The sequence below is a fragment of the Leptinotarsa decemlineata genome, unplaced genomic scaffold, assembly GCF_025532065.1.
Source record: "Leptinotarsa decemlineata unplaced genomic scaffold, Ldec_3_MD MMD2_tig00026317_RagTag_RagTag, whole genome shotgun sequence".
NCBI classification, from domain to species: domain Eukaryota; kingdom Metazoa; phylum Arthropoda; class Insecta; order Coleoptera; family Chrysomelidae; genus Leptinotarsa; species Leptinotarsa decemlineata.
Window position 1 is genome coordinate 1,758,986 of NW_027412686.1, and position 15,310 is coordinate 1,774,295.

The 15,310-nt window shown below is 36.9% G+C and overlaps 1 protein-coding gene across 1 annotated transcript; it reads left to right on the top strand.

Annotated features, from left to right (window-relative positions):
* Positions 1–6,613: 6,613 nt before the first annotated feature.
* LOC141485355 (uncharacterized) lies at positions 6,614–14,295 on the top strand. Its single transcript, XM_074181855.1, has 2 exons — positions 6,614–13,358; positions 13,422–14,295. Exons 1-2 carry the CDS (start codon positions 13,204–13,206, stop codon positions 14,125–14,127), a joined length of 861 nt encoding a protein of 286 aa, XP_074037956.1. The 5' UTR covers positions 6,614–13,203; the 3' UTR covers positions 14,128–14,295.
* The last annotated feature ends 1,015 nt before the right edge of the window (positions 14,296–15,310 follow it).

Sequence of the window (15,310 nt, forward strand, 5' to 3'; positions counted from 1 at the left end):
TTCAATGCCACAGAGCAAGCTCAAGGTAGTCGAAGTGACGAACGTCAATGTCAAACCCCACACTCAAGGTCAAACACCGCATTCAATCTCATACTATGTGTACGACGTTCAAGGTTAGGTGACGTCATACGATATTCTGAACTTATATAGGAATTACCAACAAGGGAGTGGACAACGCCTAATCCCACTGTATATTCTGTACACGTCACGATTTCATTCAAGGTCAACATTCAATGCCATGGAGCAAGCTCAAGGTAGTCGAAGTGTCGAACGTCAAGGTCAAACCCCACACTCAAGGTCAAACACCGCATTCAATCTCATACTATGTGTACGACGTTCAAGGTTAGGTGACGTCATACGATATTCTGAACTTATATAGGAATTACCAACAAGGGAGTGGACAACGCCAAACGCCCACTGTTCAAGGTTATATTCTGTACACGTCACGATTTCATTCAAGGTCAACATTCAATGCCATGGAGCAAGCTCAAGGTAGTCGAAGTGTCGAACGTCAAGGTCAAACCCCACACTCAAGGTCAAACACCGCATTCAAGCTCATACTACGTGTACGACGTTCAAGGTTAGGTGACGTCATTCAAGGTCGTGTGACGTCTCAAGGTCAAAAGGGGTGGGGGGAGGCGTTCAGTCGGCATTAGCACCCTACTAATATTCTTCAAGTAATTATAATTGAAGAGGTATATAAAAGTTGTAGAGGTTTAGGTAATTTGATGGAGGTAGTCTTCCTGTGTTATATAAATATTAGCGTAAGAAGCAAATTGTAGTATTTTAATCACTCTTGAAAAAGCTACTGTGTTAGCAAAACATGTCGTGATATATTTCCCAAATAATGTTTGTGGAGATCAAATCGTAAGGTTTAGTTTATGAAATTACTATGGATTCATCAAGTAACGGCCGAATCAATCAGAAAAAGAAAAAAGTATAATTTGAGTATCATATAGAAGCAATTGTTTGAAAAGTATGTTATCTTTTGTGCAATTTAATGTTTATATGAAAAATAGTTGTTTCGAGAGGATTTTCTATGCCAGTTTGTATCTGAAAGTTACTTCTTTGCATGATCTACACATTTTTGTGAAGAGTTCATTTTTTTAAATTATTTTCTTTGGAAGATTCCCACATTTTTTGTCTGAAGATAGAAAAGTAGAAGTCGAAAACCTTTCTTTCCCAAAAATATCCCCTTTCAATTTAAATATTGAGATACTTTTTCACCCTGTGATTGACTTCAGTCTCGCTTTTGCATTGAATTGGAATGGAAAAAATTAGATTTTTAATAATTCATTATATTTATTACAGTTGAAGACAGGGTTGGGAATTAATGTAGAGGAGTTGAAACGGGTATAGCAGTAAGATCCAAAAAGATTGTGAAATGCTTTTTCCTGTTCGAGCTTTCGAGGAAGTCAGGAAGTCAATAATCATTATTTAATCTGATGAAATGGAAAGGAAAACATGTTATTCATTTGTGTATTTCAAGAGTGTAATTAGTTGTTAACGAATGTGAATATGTATCAATTATATGATAAAATGGGGCGATTACCATGACAAAATGAAAATGAAATTTAAAATCAACAAGAAGTCAAACATTTTGTGTGTCAACTGAAATTTTGCAGATTTTTTTATTTTAACCACCACAGTGTTCCAGTTACATCTCACAGAACATTGAGTACAAATATCTTCATAGAATATGAAGATATGTGTACTGAAGATATGAGTACACATATTTTCATAGAATTTGAAAATATATGGACTCAATGTGAGCCGGCGAATATGACTAATTGACAGATTGAGCTGTCGGTAACTTATAATCGAAGGTTTGAACTGTCAATCATAAAATGAAAATGCTATGTGGCCATTCAAGAAAAGTAATTTCTCACACACTTTGTTATATTACTAGTCAATATTATTATGTAAGTGATATGCCCAGATTTAAGTTATAATATATATTCTTCACTTCACGGTCGGTAGCCGGGGTGTTCGACGTGGGTGCTTTGTTCACTCAGTCAATTGACCGATCCCTATCTTCCAACCCCCGTTAGGAATCACACGTTAAAAGGTAAGACCTCGTTAGTCCTTAGCTCGCACATGTTTCGACTTCTGAGGGTTGTCGTTCGTAAGGGTGCGATAACTGGTTAACGGAAAAAACATATTTAAACATTCTTCACTGAATTTTTCCCTACGGTCGGTGCTAGCACGATTCCTTTGAATCGTGACAACTATCCGCAGATTTGAAACAAATATGCAAACATGACACTAACAAACGTCTAAGAGGATATCACCTCGGATGTGGTTCTGCAAAAGTAGAAATGAAATACTGGTAGATTCTGATGGATAAGAGCATTCCACCGTTGTTGGGGTCGTGTTCACATCTTGCTCTTTGACAAACTATAAATAATATATATATGTTGTTTATGGTAGGTAAATTTACAGTGATTGATTGATATCGGTAGACTGAAAATATATGGTCTGCGCCATTTCAGCGTGGTTGGAATTTGAATGTAAATTATCACCATTGCTATGACTGAAGTTTGGATTCATAGATGTTAATGTTTGGTGTGGATTCTTGAAAGTAGCAAGATGTTTTCAATTCATGAAATATTTTGTTGGAATGAAATAATGGTATTTTGGTTGTGTTTTAGAACGTTTCAAGGATTAGTCCTCTCAGGTGATCCACATATTAATAAACATATTTTTGTGGTATCCTGCTAAGGGGGGGAGACACGAAACTGTTAAAAGAGTATCTATTCATTTTTGTCGAGAAATCGTCCAAGTCGTTTTTTTAAGGACAAAACACAAGCACTAAGAGCGGGCCTGTACGAATCACAACACAACAAAAAAATATTTTTTGAATGTTTCCTACACTAAATTAGTCAATTTCCACTAATTTTGGGGTGATAAAAACGAAAATAACAATGAAAAATTTTTATTAGCTCTGGTTTTTGAGATACACAGTACTTAATCTTAAAGAGTAGTTATACTATACGTGAAAAGTGAAAGTACATGAAACAATATTGTTATGTTTCTTTTAGAATATTTTAAGTACAAAATTAATAAAAAAAAACATTATTCTTAGTATTTTGACAAATAAAAGAAGTTTGTACCACTAAATTTCAATTAAGTCCATCCGATTCATTGTAAGATCGCTGTCGTTTAGCTTGTCTTTTATAAAACACTTCTGGAGCATCCCTACACACAGATCAGCAGTAGTCTGCAAGCATTGCTTCATTCCAACGGCCCTGATATCTCTGCTCCATTAAGGCAATGTCTTGATGGAATCTTTCTCCATGTTCGTCACTCACAGCTCCACAGTTTTGTGGGAAGAAATTAAGATGAGAGTGAAGAAAATGAATTTTTAAGGACATGTTGCATCCAAGTTGGTGGTAAGCTTGAAGAAGCTCTTTAACCAATGATGTGAAGTTATCATCTCTTTTGTTACCTAAAAACCCATGTACAACCCCCTTAAAGGCTTCCCAGGCTCTTTTTTCATTTCCTGTTAAAATCATGTCAAAAGCAGGATCATTTACGATTTCACGGATTTGAGGCCCAATAAAGATGCCTTCCTTGACTTTAGCATCACTCAACCTGGGAAACTTTGCTCTCAAGTACTTAAAAGCTTGTCCTTCCTGGTCCATGGCCTTCACAAAGTTTTTCATTAGTCCCAACTTAATATGTAATGGGGGAAGGAGAACATCCTTAGGATCTACAAGAGGCTCGTAAACTACATTTTTCTCATTAGGGTTTAGGTCTCGTGTAGGCCAGTTCATTTTTTTATAGTGACATTTTCTATCCCGACTGTCCCACAGACACAAAAAACAACAGTACTTGGTGAACCCTAATTGCATTCCTAGGAGTATAGCAATGACTTTCAGATCACCACAGATGTGCCACTTGTGTTGTTCATATTTGATTGATTGGAGAAGTGTTTTCATATTTATATACGTTTCCTTCATGTGAACTGCATGATCTATAGGAATAGAGGGTAGCTGATTTCCATTATGCAGAAGTACAGCTTTTAAGCTTAGTTTTGAAGAGTCTATAAACAGTCTCCATTCAGATGGAGTGTGATCCAAATTCAAGCAGTCCATCAAACCATTAACATCAGAACAAACTACGAGGTTTTCTTTTTTCTCAAAAAAAGGAAGCAAATCTTTTTGACGCTGTCTATACTGAGATATTTTCACATCATGTTTTAGAAGATTCCACTGTTGTAGTCTTGACCCTAACAGCTCAGCCTTTTCCTTAGACAAGCGAAGATCTCTTATAAGGCCACTCAACTCTGCTGTGCGGATCACTAGACCTCAAAATCAGGGTCATAGGATGTAGAAGGATGGGTTGCTCCTTCTAAACAGTCTTCATCACCTTCCTCTAAAATTTCATAGTTTTGGGGTGGAGAAGGGACTGGCAAATTATCTGAGTGTGGTACAGGCCGAAGAGCAGATGGGAGATTAGGGTATTTAACCGTTCCTCTTTTCTTCATAGATAAACCTTGCTTAATGGGAGGAGTTAAGCAGAAATAACAGTTGTCTGTATGATTGATAGACTCACGCCAAACCATAGGTACTGCAAAAGCCATTGCCCGGTTTTTATTTTTCAGCCACTCTCGCAATATGACGGAACAAGAATTACAACATATATGAGGAGCCCATGATTTATCTTGGTCCCCAACTTTCACACCAAAATAATGTTCATAGGCTGTCTTAACGATAGGTGTCATTTTACGTTTCTGAGCCTTAAATGTTATTTCACCGCATATATAGCAAAAGCTATCGACAGAATTCTCACACTTTCGAGGCATTTCAGATCAGCACTTAAATTAATTTAAAAATCAACTTCACACGATAATTTCAATAGCAACCACGTGCGTACAATTGACAAACTCACATAGGTTATGTTTACTACTTAAGAACAGCTGATGAGAGGGGTGTTATGTAAACAAACATGTGTACCAACTGTTGGTGATGAAATATTTCATTTGTTGAAAACTCAATATACATATATATATAATATAATGATACTATATCTTGAAAACAAGAGCTAATATATAATTTTTATGGTCACTTTCGGTTTTAACACGTGGAAATATATTAAAATCATCTAATTTCAACCCCGAAACAAAAACTTTGTTGTGTTGTGATATAGTGATTCACATTCGATTTGATTTGATGGAGATTAAATTCATTTGTAAAAACGTTATCAGTAAGGTTATTCCACATAACCTCAGTTCTCGAACTGAAAGAGTTCTTAAACAGCGAAATTCGAGGTGTATTGAGTTGAACATCAAAACAATGAGCAGCCACCACACACGCACAGTCCCTCGCGAATTTCTGATATGTACCGTTCTTGGAATCGAATGTGCCAAGTCACTTGAACACCTCCCATGACAGTATCTATAAAAGAGTGACAAATCTCCAACCTTTCTTCGATGTTACAAACTATCAAGATTGCAAGTGATGTTCGTGTCTCCAATCAGGTGAAGGTTTTTTTCTGGATGGAATGCAGCAGCTTCAAAGTATGATTGAGAACGGAGCTCCATACCCGAAAACAATACTCCAAAGAAGGTCTGATCTGAGCTTTATAAAGGATCAAAAGTTGCTAAGGTGTGTACAATTTTCTAATTCGGAACAGTGTTTCAAGCTTTTGAGAAGCATCCTTTGCAATTCCAGCGACATAATTGTGCAAAGACATATTGGTGTCCATTTTAACCTCCCAACAAACTTATCGAAGCAGAAAGCGAAATTATCTGTCCTGACATTGTTATTTCTGGTTCGGAGACATATGCTTCAATAAGTTGGGGTAATACTCTGCAGTAGGAGAATAATTGTAAAAAAGGCCCATCAAATATGTTCTAAAAATCCAACACAAATATTAAAACCAAAACGATGTCTAGTTGTTCGGTTTCTACGATGATCAACTCTTGATGAATAATGAGTATTACGTCGGTTGAACATTCCGTTCTTTGTTTTCATACTTCTTTCCGACCAGATACCAATCTTAAAATATTATCCGCCTTCTCATCACCAGGTCTGACCTCTTGACGAATTCTAACTTTGTAGGTTTGTTTTGTTTTCTCCATTGCAGGGCTCATTTTCATTGCTACATATTCGTTTCTTTTCCATCCACTAATTTTTTAATATTGATTTTGTTTTGTATAAGTAGCTTTCCATTAGAAAGTTTGTTACTACCACTGAGTATCTAGTTCGTAATTCGTTACTTGGACTCTTGACCTTTTTTCTATCAAATTCTCTATGTACTTCTTATTTCTGTAATAAAACTTTTATATCTAATTTTTATTTCACAATCAGATCGAGAGCTGTTACCTGGATATTAAAATAACTTCAATTTTGTGATATTGATGACTTATTTATTTTGTGGAAATTCATCTTCAATTAGATATAGGAATAAAATACTTTGTCTAATTTCCACTTACTTAATGTATTGATAATAATACGGCCAAGGTTTCGGTTTTTACACCATACTCAAGTGTTCTAGCACTAGAAGTGCACTAGGAGTGCTAGAAAACTTGAGAATGGTGTAAAAACCGAAACCTTGGTCGTATCAATATCAATACATTAAGTAAGTGGAAATTAGACAAAGTATTTCATTCCTATATCTAACTGAAAATAACTTCAGCTTAAAACAAAAGCATCAATCCATTGTCAAACAGCGGTAGATTTTTACTTTTTTTCAATACTAAGAACACATTTTTCACGAGAATCCCTTATTTTGAATATTTTCAGAAGCAAGCACATGAGTGTTCTTATGGCTAATGGTTCGCCAAGTATTGATTGTTCTGGAGATATATATTTTTTTTCGAATTCAGAAATCAAAATGAAGAATCTTTACTTATAACTTTCCTGACTTTTTATTAGGGATAGTTCTTTACGTTCAAACGGCTGTAATTTCATCAGAAGCAGGAGTCTAATAGGCTTGAATTATATAGCTTTTTTCATTTCCATATTCATCTAAAATATGTTAACTACCTAACTGAGTAAAAGGTTTCCACTAGATCAATTCAATCTTTCACCAAGTCATAAAAGTATTTGTTCAAATAATGAAACTAATCGCACTATTTGAATTAGTAGCAAGTATCTCAATTTAAATCAGGTAAAAAATATATGATGTGATAAATAGTTATTTGTGTATCAAGGGCGTAAAATAGGCTTTTATAGACCGCAGCATGTAAGTAATATTAACACGCCCAAGTCCATAAAAGCAAATTACGCCCGAAATTCATGCATTTTATGCACGACAGGTATATTTGATGTCATGTAGATAGATATCTTTTCAAAGCCAGAACACGATAGAAGTACATCAAGGCTACCGTGAGGCTGTATATTCATATCATATCGGAAACAGAATAAATCAACAACTGATGGAATGAATGTTATCATGGTAACTCAGTAATTTTTTTGAAATATAGGCTAGTAGCCATATTTGTTCCCAATTGTTGTGATCACATATAATTTATTAGTGATTTTGAAATGGATTCAAGCGACAAAGAAAGAATTGTACTCCACCAGAAATAAGTGAAGTAGCTGAGGATGCGAAATTGAGTTTATTGCCAAATAAATCCAAGAAAATATACGACAAAGTGTATGAAGAATTCGTGAAATGGTGCAACGGGTATGATATACACAGAGAGTAGTAGGAGATTTGAGCGTGTTCTAAGCCTCCCCCCACCACTATGACGTATTAATTGCTTTTTTATTGGTTGTTGTTTGGTGAAGTCAATGTGATGTGACCTTGAAGGGTGTGGTGTATGGATCGTTCAGAAATTTTTTCCCGGTTCTAATCCTCCCCCCACCAATATGACGTGTTATTTGCTTTTTTTTGTTGTGCAGTGAAGTCAAGGCGTTGTGACCTTGAAGTGTCTGGTGCATGGATCGTTCAGATTTTTTTTTTTTCATATGAGATTTTGTGTGTGTATGTGTGTGTGTGTGTAAGAGAATGCACGGTACAGGGTTTCATCATGTGCTTGTTTGTCTATGTACAAACATACGTCTGCATACTTCGAAGATCCTCCAAGTAATGAATGCTCCATCGGTGTGAGGCCACCAAGTTAGAAGTGGAGTGACGTCACAGCAATAACCGTTCAACGGCTAGAGAGCGACATGTTCACTTCACGACGTGTGGCAGAGTAATGCGTATTCATCAGTCTGCTCTCACCTCCCTCGATGTAGTGAAGGATGTGACGTAACGCCCCAGACTCGCCATCAATGGTGACACGCAGGCGGGCGAGGACTGTGCTAACGTCTGTCCTCTCCGAGAGCGCAACGACAATTGCTTGTTCGGCTATCGCTCTCGAAGCAGTGAATGATGTGACGTAACGCATCACCCTACCCTCGCTATTGATGGTGACACGCAGGCGGGCGAGGACTGTGCAAACGTCTGCCCTCTCCGAGAGCGCAACGATCACTGCTTGCTCGTGCCGGCAACTCGCATCAAATTGGGAGATGGGCTTGGCTGTGACGTCAGGCATCTCTAGTGGATGCATCGATGTGTCCTTACCTACCCTCACTCTCTACGGTGATGCGCAGGCGACGTGGATTATGGTATTTAAGAAGCAGGCGAGTGTTGGTTATGTCAGTTTCCATCGAGTGAGTTAGTGAGAACATATCATAGAAAATGTATTCTTGTGAATGTGGTAAATCTTTTACCCGTAGTGACAACCTTCGTCGTCATCAGCTCCAGAGTTGCCAAGGAGGGCCATCAGTGAAACGAGTGAGATTAGATGACGCTGCAGCACCTATGTACACATGTAATTGTTGTAATGTGATGATTCCATTGACTCAAGTGAATTCTCACAATAGAACTCTACAACATAAGAATAATACATGTGTTCAATTCAGTGATGGTGTTCAAATTATAAAGAGCGCCTTCAAACGTCGGATTGCGACATACAGGGTGCAGAGTTCCATTGTTTCCACCGATTACATGTTATTCTTTAATGAAATCAGGCAGAAAGTTATAGAATTATTGGAATCGGCCATCAGGGTTCACAAAATCATCAAAGTGAATATGGAAGTATTTGGGAGTTATATTCTACAAACACAAGACCTGAAGGAAACCAAATCATTTAATTCACAGAATAGAACAGTTGATCAATCTACTGATTTGAATTCCTTATTTGATGGATTTCGAAATGGGATTATCGCTCAAACTACAGAATTCCAGGAACGTGATTCAGGTAAACATTTCTACCAAGTTTTAATTGGATGGATTAGTAATATTGTTCTGTATTTAAGGTTGGACTTGTGAAAAAATCATGTTTCTGGAGTTGAACATTAATAAATACAGCCCGCTCAGTGGATGTTCATATGTGAAGCTGCCTGAATGTATCGAGCGTAGGAAGGCCGTGGTTAATGTCCGTAATGAAGATCAGCATTGTTTTGCATGGGCTATCACTTCAGCACTACATCCTGCAATCGATAGAACATCAGAAGTTTCATCGTATCCACATTTCAGTACAGTCATAGATGTAACAGGTATGAATTTTCCGGTAAAGTTGAAAGATATTGTGAAATTTGAAGACAAGAATGATATTTCAGTTAATGTGTACGGTTTAGAAAGTAAATTCGAGAAGGGTAAAATAATGTATGAAATAATTGGACCATTACGTTACTCTCAGAGAAGACTTAGAAGACATGTCAATTTGTTACTTATCACAGATGATTTCGGTAATAATCATTATTGTTGGATTAAAGATCTTTCAAGATTAGTTTCAAGCCAATTATCGGCTCATGAACATAAGAAATATTTTTGTGATGGCTGTTTATTATATTTTTCTAATGAACAATTACTATTACGTCATAAGATAAATGATTGTAATCACTTGAGTACTACAACACCATCAACCAATTTCAAAGTCAATAAATATGGGAAAACGGTACCTGAAAATATACTAACTTTTGAAAACTTTGAGAAACAAATGAAGGTACCATTTGTAGTGTATGCCGATTTTGAATCAGTACTGAAGCCGATTCAAACCACTAAACCAAATCCTGAATACTCGTATTCGATCAAGACATTCAAACATGAGCCTTATTCATTTGCTTATTTGATTAAATGTTCATACAATGATGATTTATCAAAATTTGTTTCGTATAGGGGTGTGGATGCAGCCCAGAAATTCGTTAGCAAAATCGAAGATGATTTGAAAAATATTTATGAAAATCATCTCAGGTTTCCTATTCCTATGGATGTACAAACTCCTGAGGAAGAGGAACAGTTTGCTTCTGCCACAAATTGTGGCATTTGTTCCAAACAATTTAATGATGGCGAAGTCAAAGTGAGGGATCATTGTCACCTCACAGGAAAAAAAGGTCCCCTGCTGCTCATTCATCTTGTAATTTGAATTTTAAATTGCCAAATTTCATTCCTATAATTTTTCACAATCTCAGTGGATATGATTGTCATTTATTCATAAAGGAAATGTATAAAAACAAAGATAAAGTGGATGTCATCCCACAAACTAATGAGAAATATATATCTTTCACAAAACATCTCTTTACACACTCCTATACGGATAAAGATGGTAGGGTGAAGAAGAATTATTTGAAAATGAGATTCATTGATAGTTTCAGATTCATGCCTAGTTCTTTGGAGAATTTAGGTGCAAATTTAACATCTGATCAGTGTATCGAGATGCGCAAACATTTCCCACAAATTGAAAATTTCAATTTGATGAGAAAGAAAGGTGTATTTCCCTATAGTTTTGTTGATGACATCGAAAAACTGAATCATCCAAGACTTCCAACCAAAAATCAATTTTATGATAAACTCAATTGTGAACATGTATCAGATAATGATTATGGGAGAGCTCAACTTGTTTGGAATTTATTCGAATGTCAGGATTTGGGTGAATACTCTGATTTATATTTAAAGTCAGATGTGTTACTATTATGTGACATTTTTGAAAACTTTAGAAATATATCTGTTGATAAATATAAATTGGATCCGGCACAATACTTCACTGCACCCGGATTGTCGTGGGATGCCATGTTGAAATATACTAATATTGAATTGGAATTACTAACTGATATTGATATGGTTCACTTCTTTCAAAAAGGTATTCGTGGTGGAATAAGTCAATGTAGTGAAAGGAAACATAAAGCAAACAATAAATTTTTACCGGATTATAATCCAAATGAACCATCTTCATTCATTTCATATTTGGATGCAACAAATCTATATGGTCACAGCATGTCGCAACCATTACCAACAGGTGAATTTTCATGGTTAGCACCTCATGAAATTCTCAATCTTGATATAATGAATGTGGATATTGATAGTCCTTATGGATATGTATTGGAAGTGGATATACATTATCCCCAAGAACTTCATGATAAACATTCCGATTTACCATTCTTAGTTGAACGTTTGATACCTCCATATGCAAAATCGAAAGTTCCCAAATTAATTCCAAATTTAAACGACAAAAGAAAATATATTGTTCACTATAGAAACTTACAGCAAGCTGTCAATCATGGTTTGATAGTGATGAACACACATAGAGTATTGAGGTTTAAGCAATCATGTTGGATGAAGCCTTATATAGATTTGAATACTGAAATGCGTAATAGGTCTAATAACAAATCTGAAAAAGATTTCTACAAACTAATGAATAATGCAGTCTATGGAAAAACAATGGAAAACGTAGACAATAGAATTGATGTTAGACTCATTACACATTGGGAAAATATAAAAAGAACTATAGGTGCTAGTTGTCTCATATCTCGACCAAATTTTAAAAAATGCTCTATTTTTACAGAAAATTATGTTGCCATTCAATTGGCTAGAGTAAAAGTTCATTATGATAAACCACTATATTTAGGATTTTCCATTCTAGAATTATCTAAAACAGTTATGTATGATTTTTTCTATGGATGTATCAAACAACAGTTTGGAGAAGATGCGTCCTTACTCTACACTGATACCGACTCCCTTATTCTCAAAGTAAATACAGACAATTTCTATGAATTTATCAAAAATAATATAAATAAGTTCGATACATCTAATTATAAAATAGGAAACCAATTCAATATTCCAGTGACAAAGTCAGTTCTGGGTAATTTCAAAGATGAATTCCCAAATGATCCAATAATCAGCTTTTACGGTACAGGTGCTAAAGCGTATTACGTGAAATCTGTTGATGGTGAACTGAAGAAGGCCAAAGGTGTGAAACGATCTGTTATAAAGAATGAATTGACATGTGAAGACTATGAAAAAATCATTGAAGAGGGAGGTATGATATTCAGGAAGATGAACTCGTTCAGAAGCGTATTGCATGATATTTACACTGAATTGAAAAATAAAGTCGCTTTATCGTATCATGACGACAAGAGATTCATCATTCCGAATACCACTCGAACTCTTCCATGGGGTCATAGCGATATAGAATTTTATCGAAATGATCCTAATGATAACATTCGTTGGGTGTCTGAAATCGTTCATTCTTTTTCTCAAGAGAGCGCCTTAGACCAACTAATCAATTTGTTGACTGTAGAGATGAATAATTGAATTATAATTCGAAGTATTATTGCTTATTCCTTCAAACCGGAACATTCTTATTTGTGATTATTTGTGATTATTGTATATGTATCACTTTTACCAAGTTACTTAGATGAATAAAAAATGATAAAAATATTATTTGTTTCATTTCTATTTTCCTAACCAATTACTGTAAAGTATATAGCATAATGTAAATGAAAGAAATATCAGTTTGAAAAGAATCATCGTAGAGTGCACAATGTCTAAAACAATCGATAAGTTTGGTAGAAAAAGAAAATTGGGTGGTAATGTCATTCGAGGTCCTCCCGGGATTGGTTTTAAATTAACAAAAGATGGTCATTATGACATGCAAAGAAAAATATTGAAAAATATAAGCGAACCAATTGACAAGAGTGATTGTGTAACTGTATCATATCTTGAGGGGGAAATTAACGGAACAAAGGAGGTTATACACCCCCCCCTCCTCCCCCCGGGGTGGTGGGTGGGGGGCCACCGCGCCGGCGCGCGAAGCGCGCCGGCGCGGTGGCCCCATTACGCTCGCGCCGGCGCGCGAAGCGCGCCGGCGCGAGCGTAGCGAATTGGGGCGTAAGCCGCGCGGAGCGCGGCCCGCTTTCTTCCCACCATTGCTCACCCCGCCCACTTCCTACCATTTCTCGCCCCACCATATTCCAACCATTGCGCATGCACGCCCCCACCTCATTCCCTCCACTCCCAATGATGTTGATACCCCGAGGAGCACGTTCTTCTACATTCAGTACGACAACTCCAGTCATCCAGAGCAGTCCAGCCATACTCAACCAGAAGCAGTGTACTATACGACGAGGAGCTAAGTTTGAGTAAGTTAACAATGTACTTTAATTTTTTACATCTACTAACTTTGTATTATTTTACATTTTCAGAATGGCATCCAACACTCAGGAATTAAATAACGCTGTGGCATCCATCATGCCTATGACAGAGCAGGAGAAGGCATCCACTTCACGAGTTAGGTGCAGATCCACCAGCCCTGACTTATTCGAGGAGGAGGAGGAAGTCAGGCCTGTAAAGAAGGTTTGCCAACGACCTGCAGCGAAGGTTGGTCCTATTTCTAAGTACCGAGCTACTTGCAATAGGACTAATCCTTATGCAGGTAGTTGGTCGACCGCTCCAAACAGCTTAAGGCCCTCCACACCACCCGCAGCAGTAGTGGAACAACCTAGGGCGCCTTCTCCGGAGGAGCCACCAGTTGTATTGTCCCCATCGGAGGAGGCTCCCATCGTATTCACTCCGTCGGTGGTGCCGCTTTCGCCGATGCTGGCAACACCGGTGACGAATCCTGAAGTGTTAGTGCCACAAGTGCGACAGCCTATCGGAGAGGTTAGTGAAATGTTGGACAGTTTTCTACAGAGATGTAAGGAAGCAGAACATGCTTCTCGAGCTAGTGAGGCCGCGTTGGTTAAAAGGAAGCGCGAAATGGCTGAAATTGTTAACCGACGGAGGGAAGCAGAAAAAGTAATAGCCGAACTAGATCGGAAGTATGCATCTCTGGAGAAAAAGTGTGAAGCAGATACCTCTTCGATAGAGACTTATAAAAAGTTAGTGACTTTTATAAAAACTTTCCCATAGATTAAGTGTAAGTGTAGTAAGATTAGTTTTAGGTTAGTTAGGAATATTTAATTAAGATAGTTTTAAGTTTATGTTTGTAATTTTAGGAAATAAAAATAAAATAAAAAAAAAGAAGTGAAATTAAGGGTGTACATTGTTTTGGTTTGGTACACATTGAACAATGCGATGGTTGGAGCATTTTTCTTCACTTCGTCTCATTATTATTTCCTTTTTTTATTTCAATTACAAGTTCTTCTATGCAAATACCTCACATCAATTTTTGTGTTCTCTAATCTATTGTAAATAATCTCTTGGGAAGAAAATATGTTTCATAATGAAATCAATAAGTATATTTCATATAATTCATATAGTATTTTCAATTTTCTCTTTCATGGAATATAGCTCATGTCATTTTTGAAATTCATTCCCACTTAATCCCCTCTCCTCCCCACTCCTCCCCCACTCCCTTTCAAAAGTATAAAAGTAGGAATTATCTGTTGGAATATTCAGTTGATCAGCCACCTTCAACATGGAACCTGATTCAACTACTGAGCCGTACAGTGACCCAGCGCATCAACATCCTTACTGGGCTTCTATCCATGAAGGTTTCGTTACCTCCACGACTACACCTCACTCGATGAATTATGATGACATAATTTATGATGATCGGATACAAGTGCTTCACGTTACTGGAACCGATCAAGCGGACCTGTCTGATGGGGATTATCCAGATCCCTATGATTGGCGGAATGATTACGAATGGGATACACAGTCCGGAAACACAGACGACGACGACAGCGATGACGATGATGACGGTGACGCTGACAATGAGTCCGATGATAGTCCTCCACCATCCCCTATCCTGATTGATGAAGTCCTGAATTCAGACGATGATATGTAATCGTTTCCTCATTTCTCCCATCCTTTCTATTCCTTTCCTTTCCTTCCACGGAGTACACACTTTTTGGTTGGTGTACACGAGGCACTGCGAGGTTGGGGCAGTGTCTTTTTCCCTCTCCCTTATTAGTTTTTTTTTATAATAATCACTCAGAGTTTCTAATAATAATAATCACTTAGAATTTCAAGAAAATTGTCATTCTTATTGCTTTCGAATTTCAAACACTGAATTGTTCTACATTTACACTTCACCCCCTCCTTTTTTTTTTTATATAAATAAAGCATCAATCCCAGTTCTATATCATTC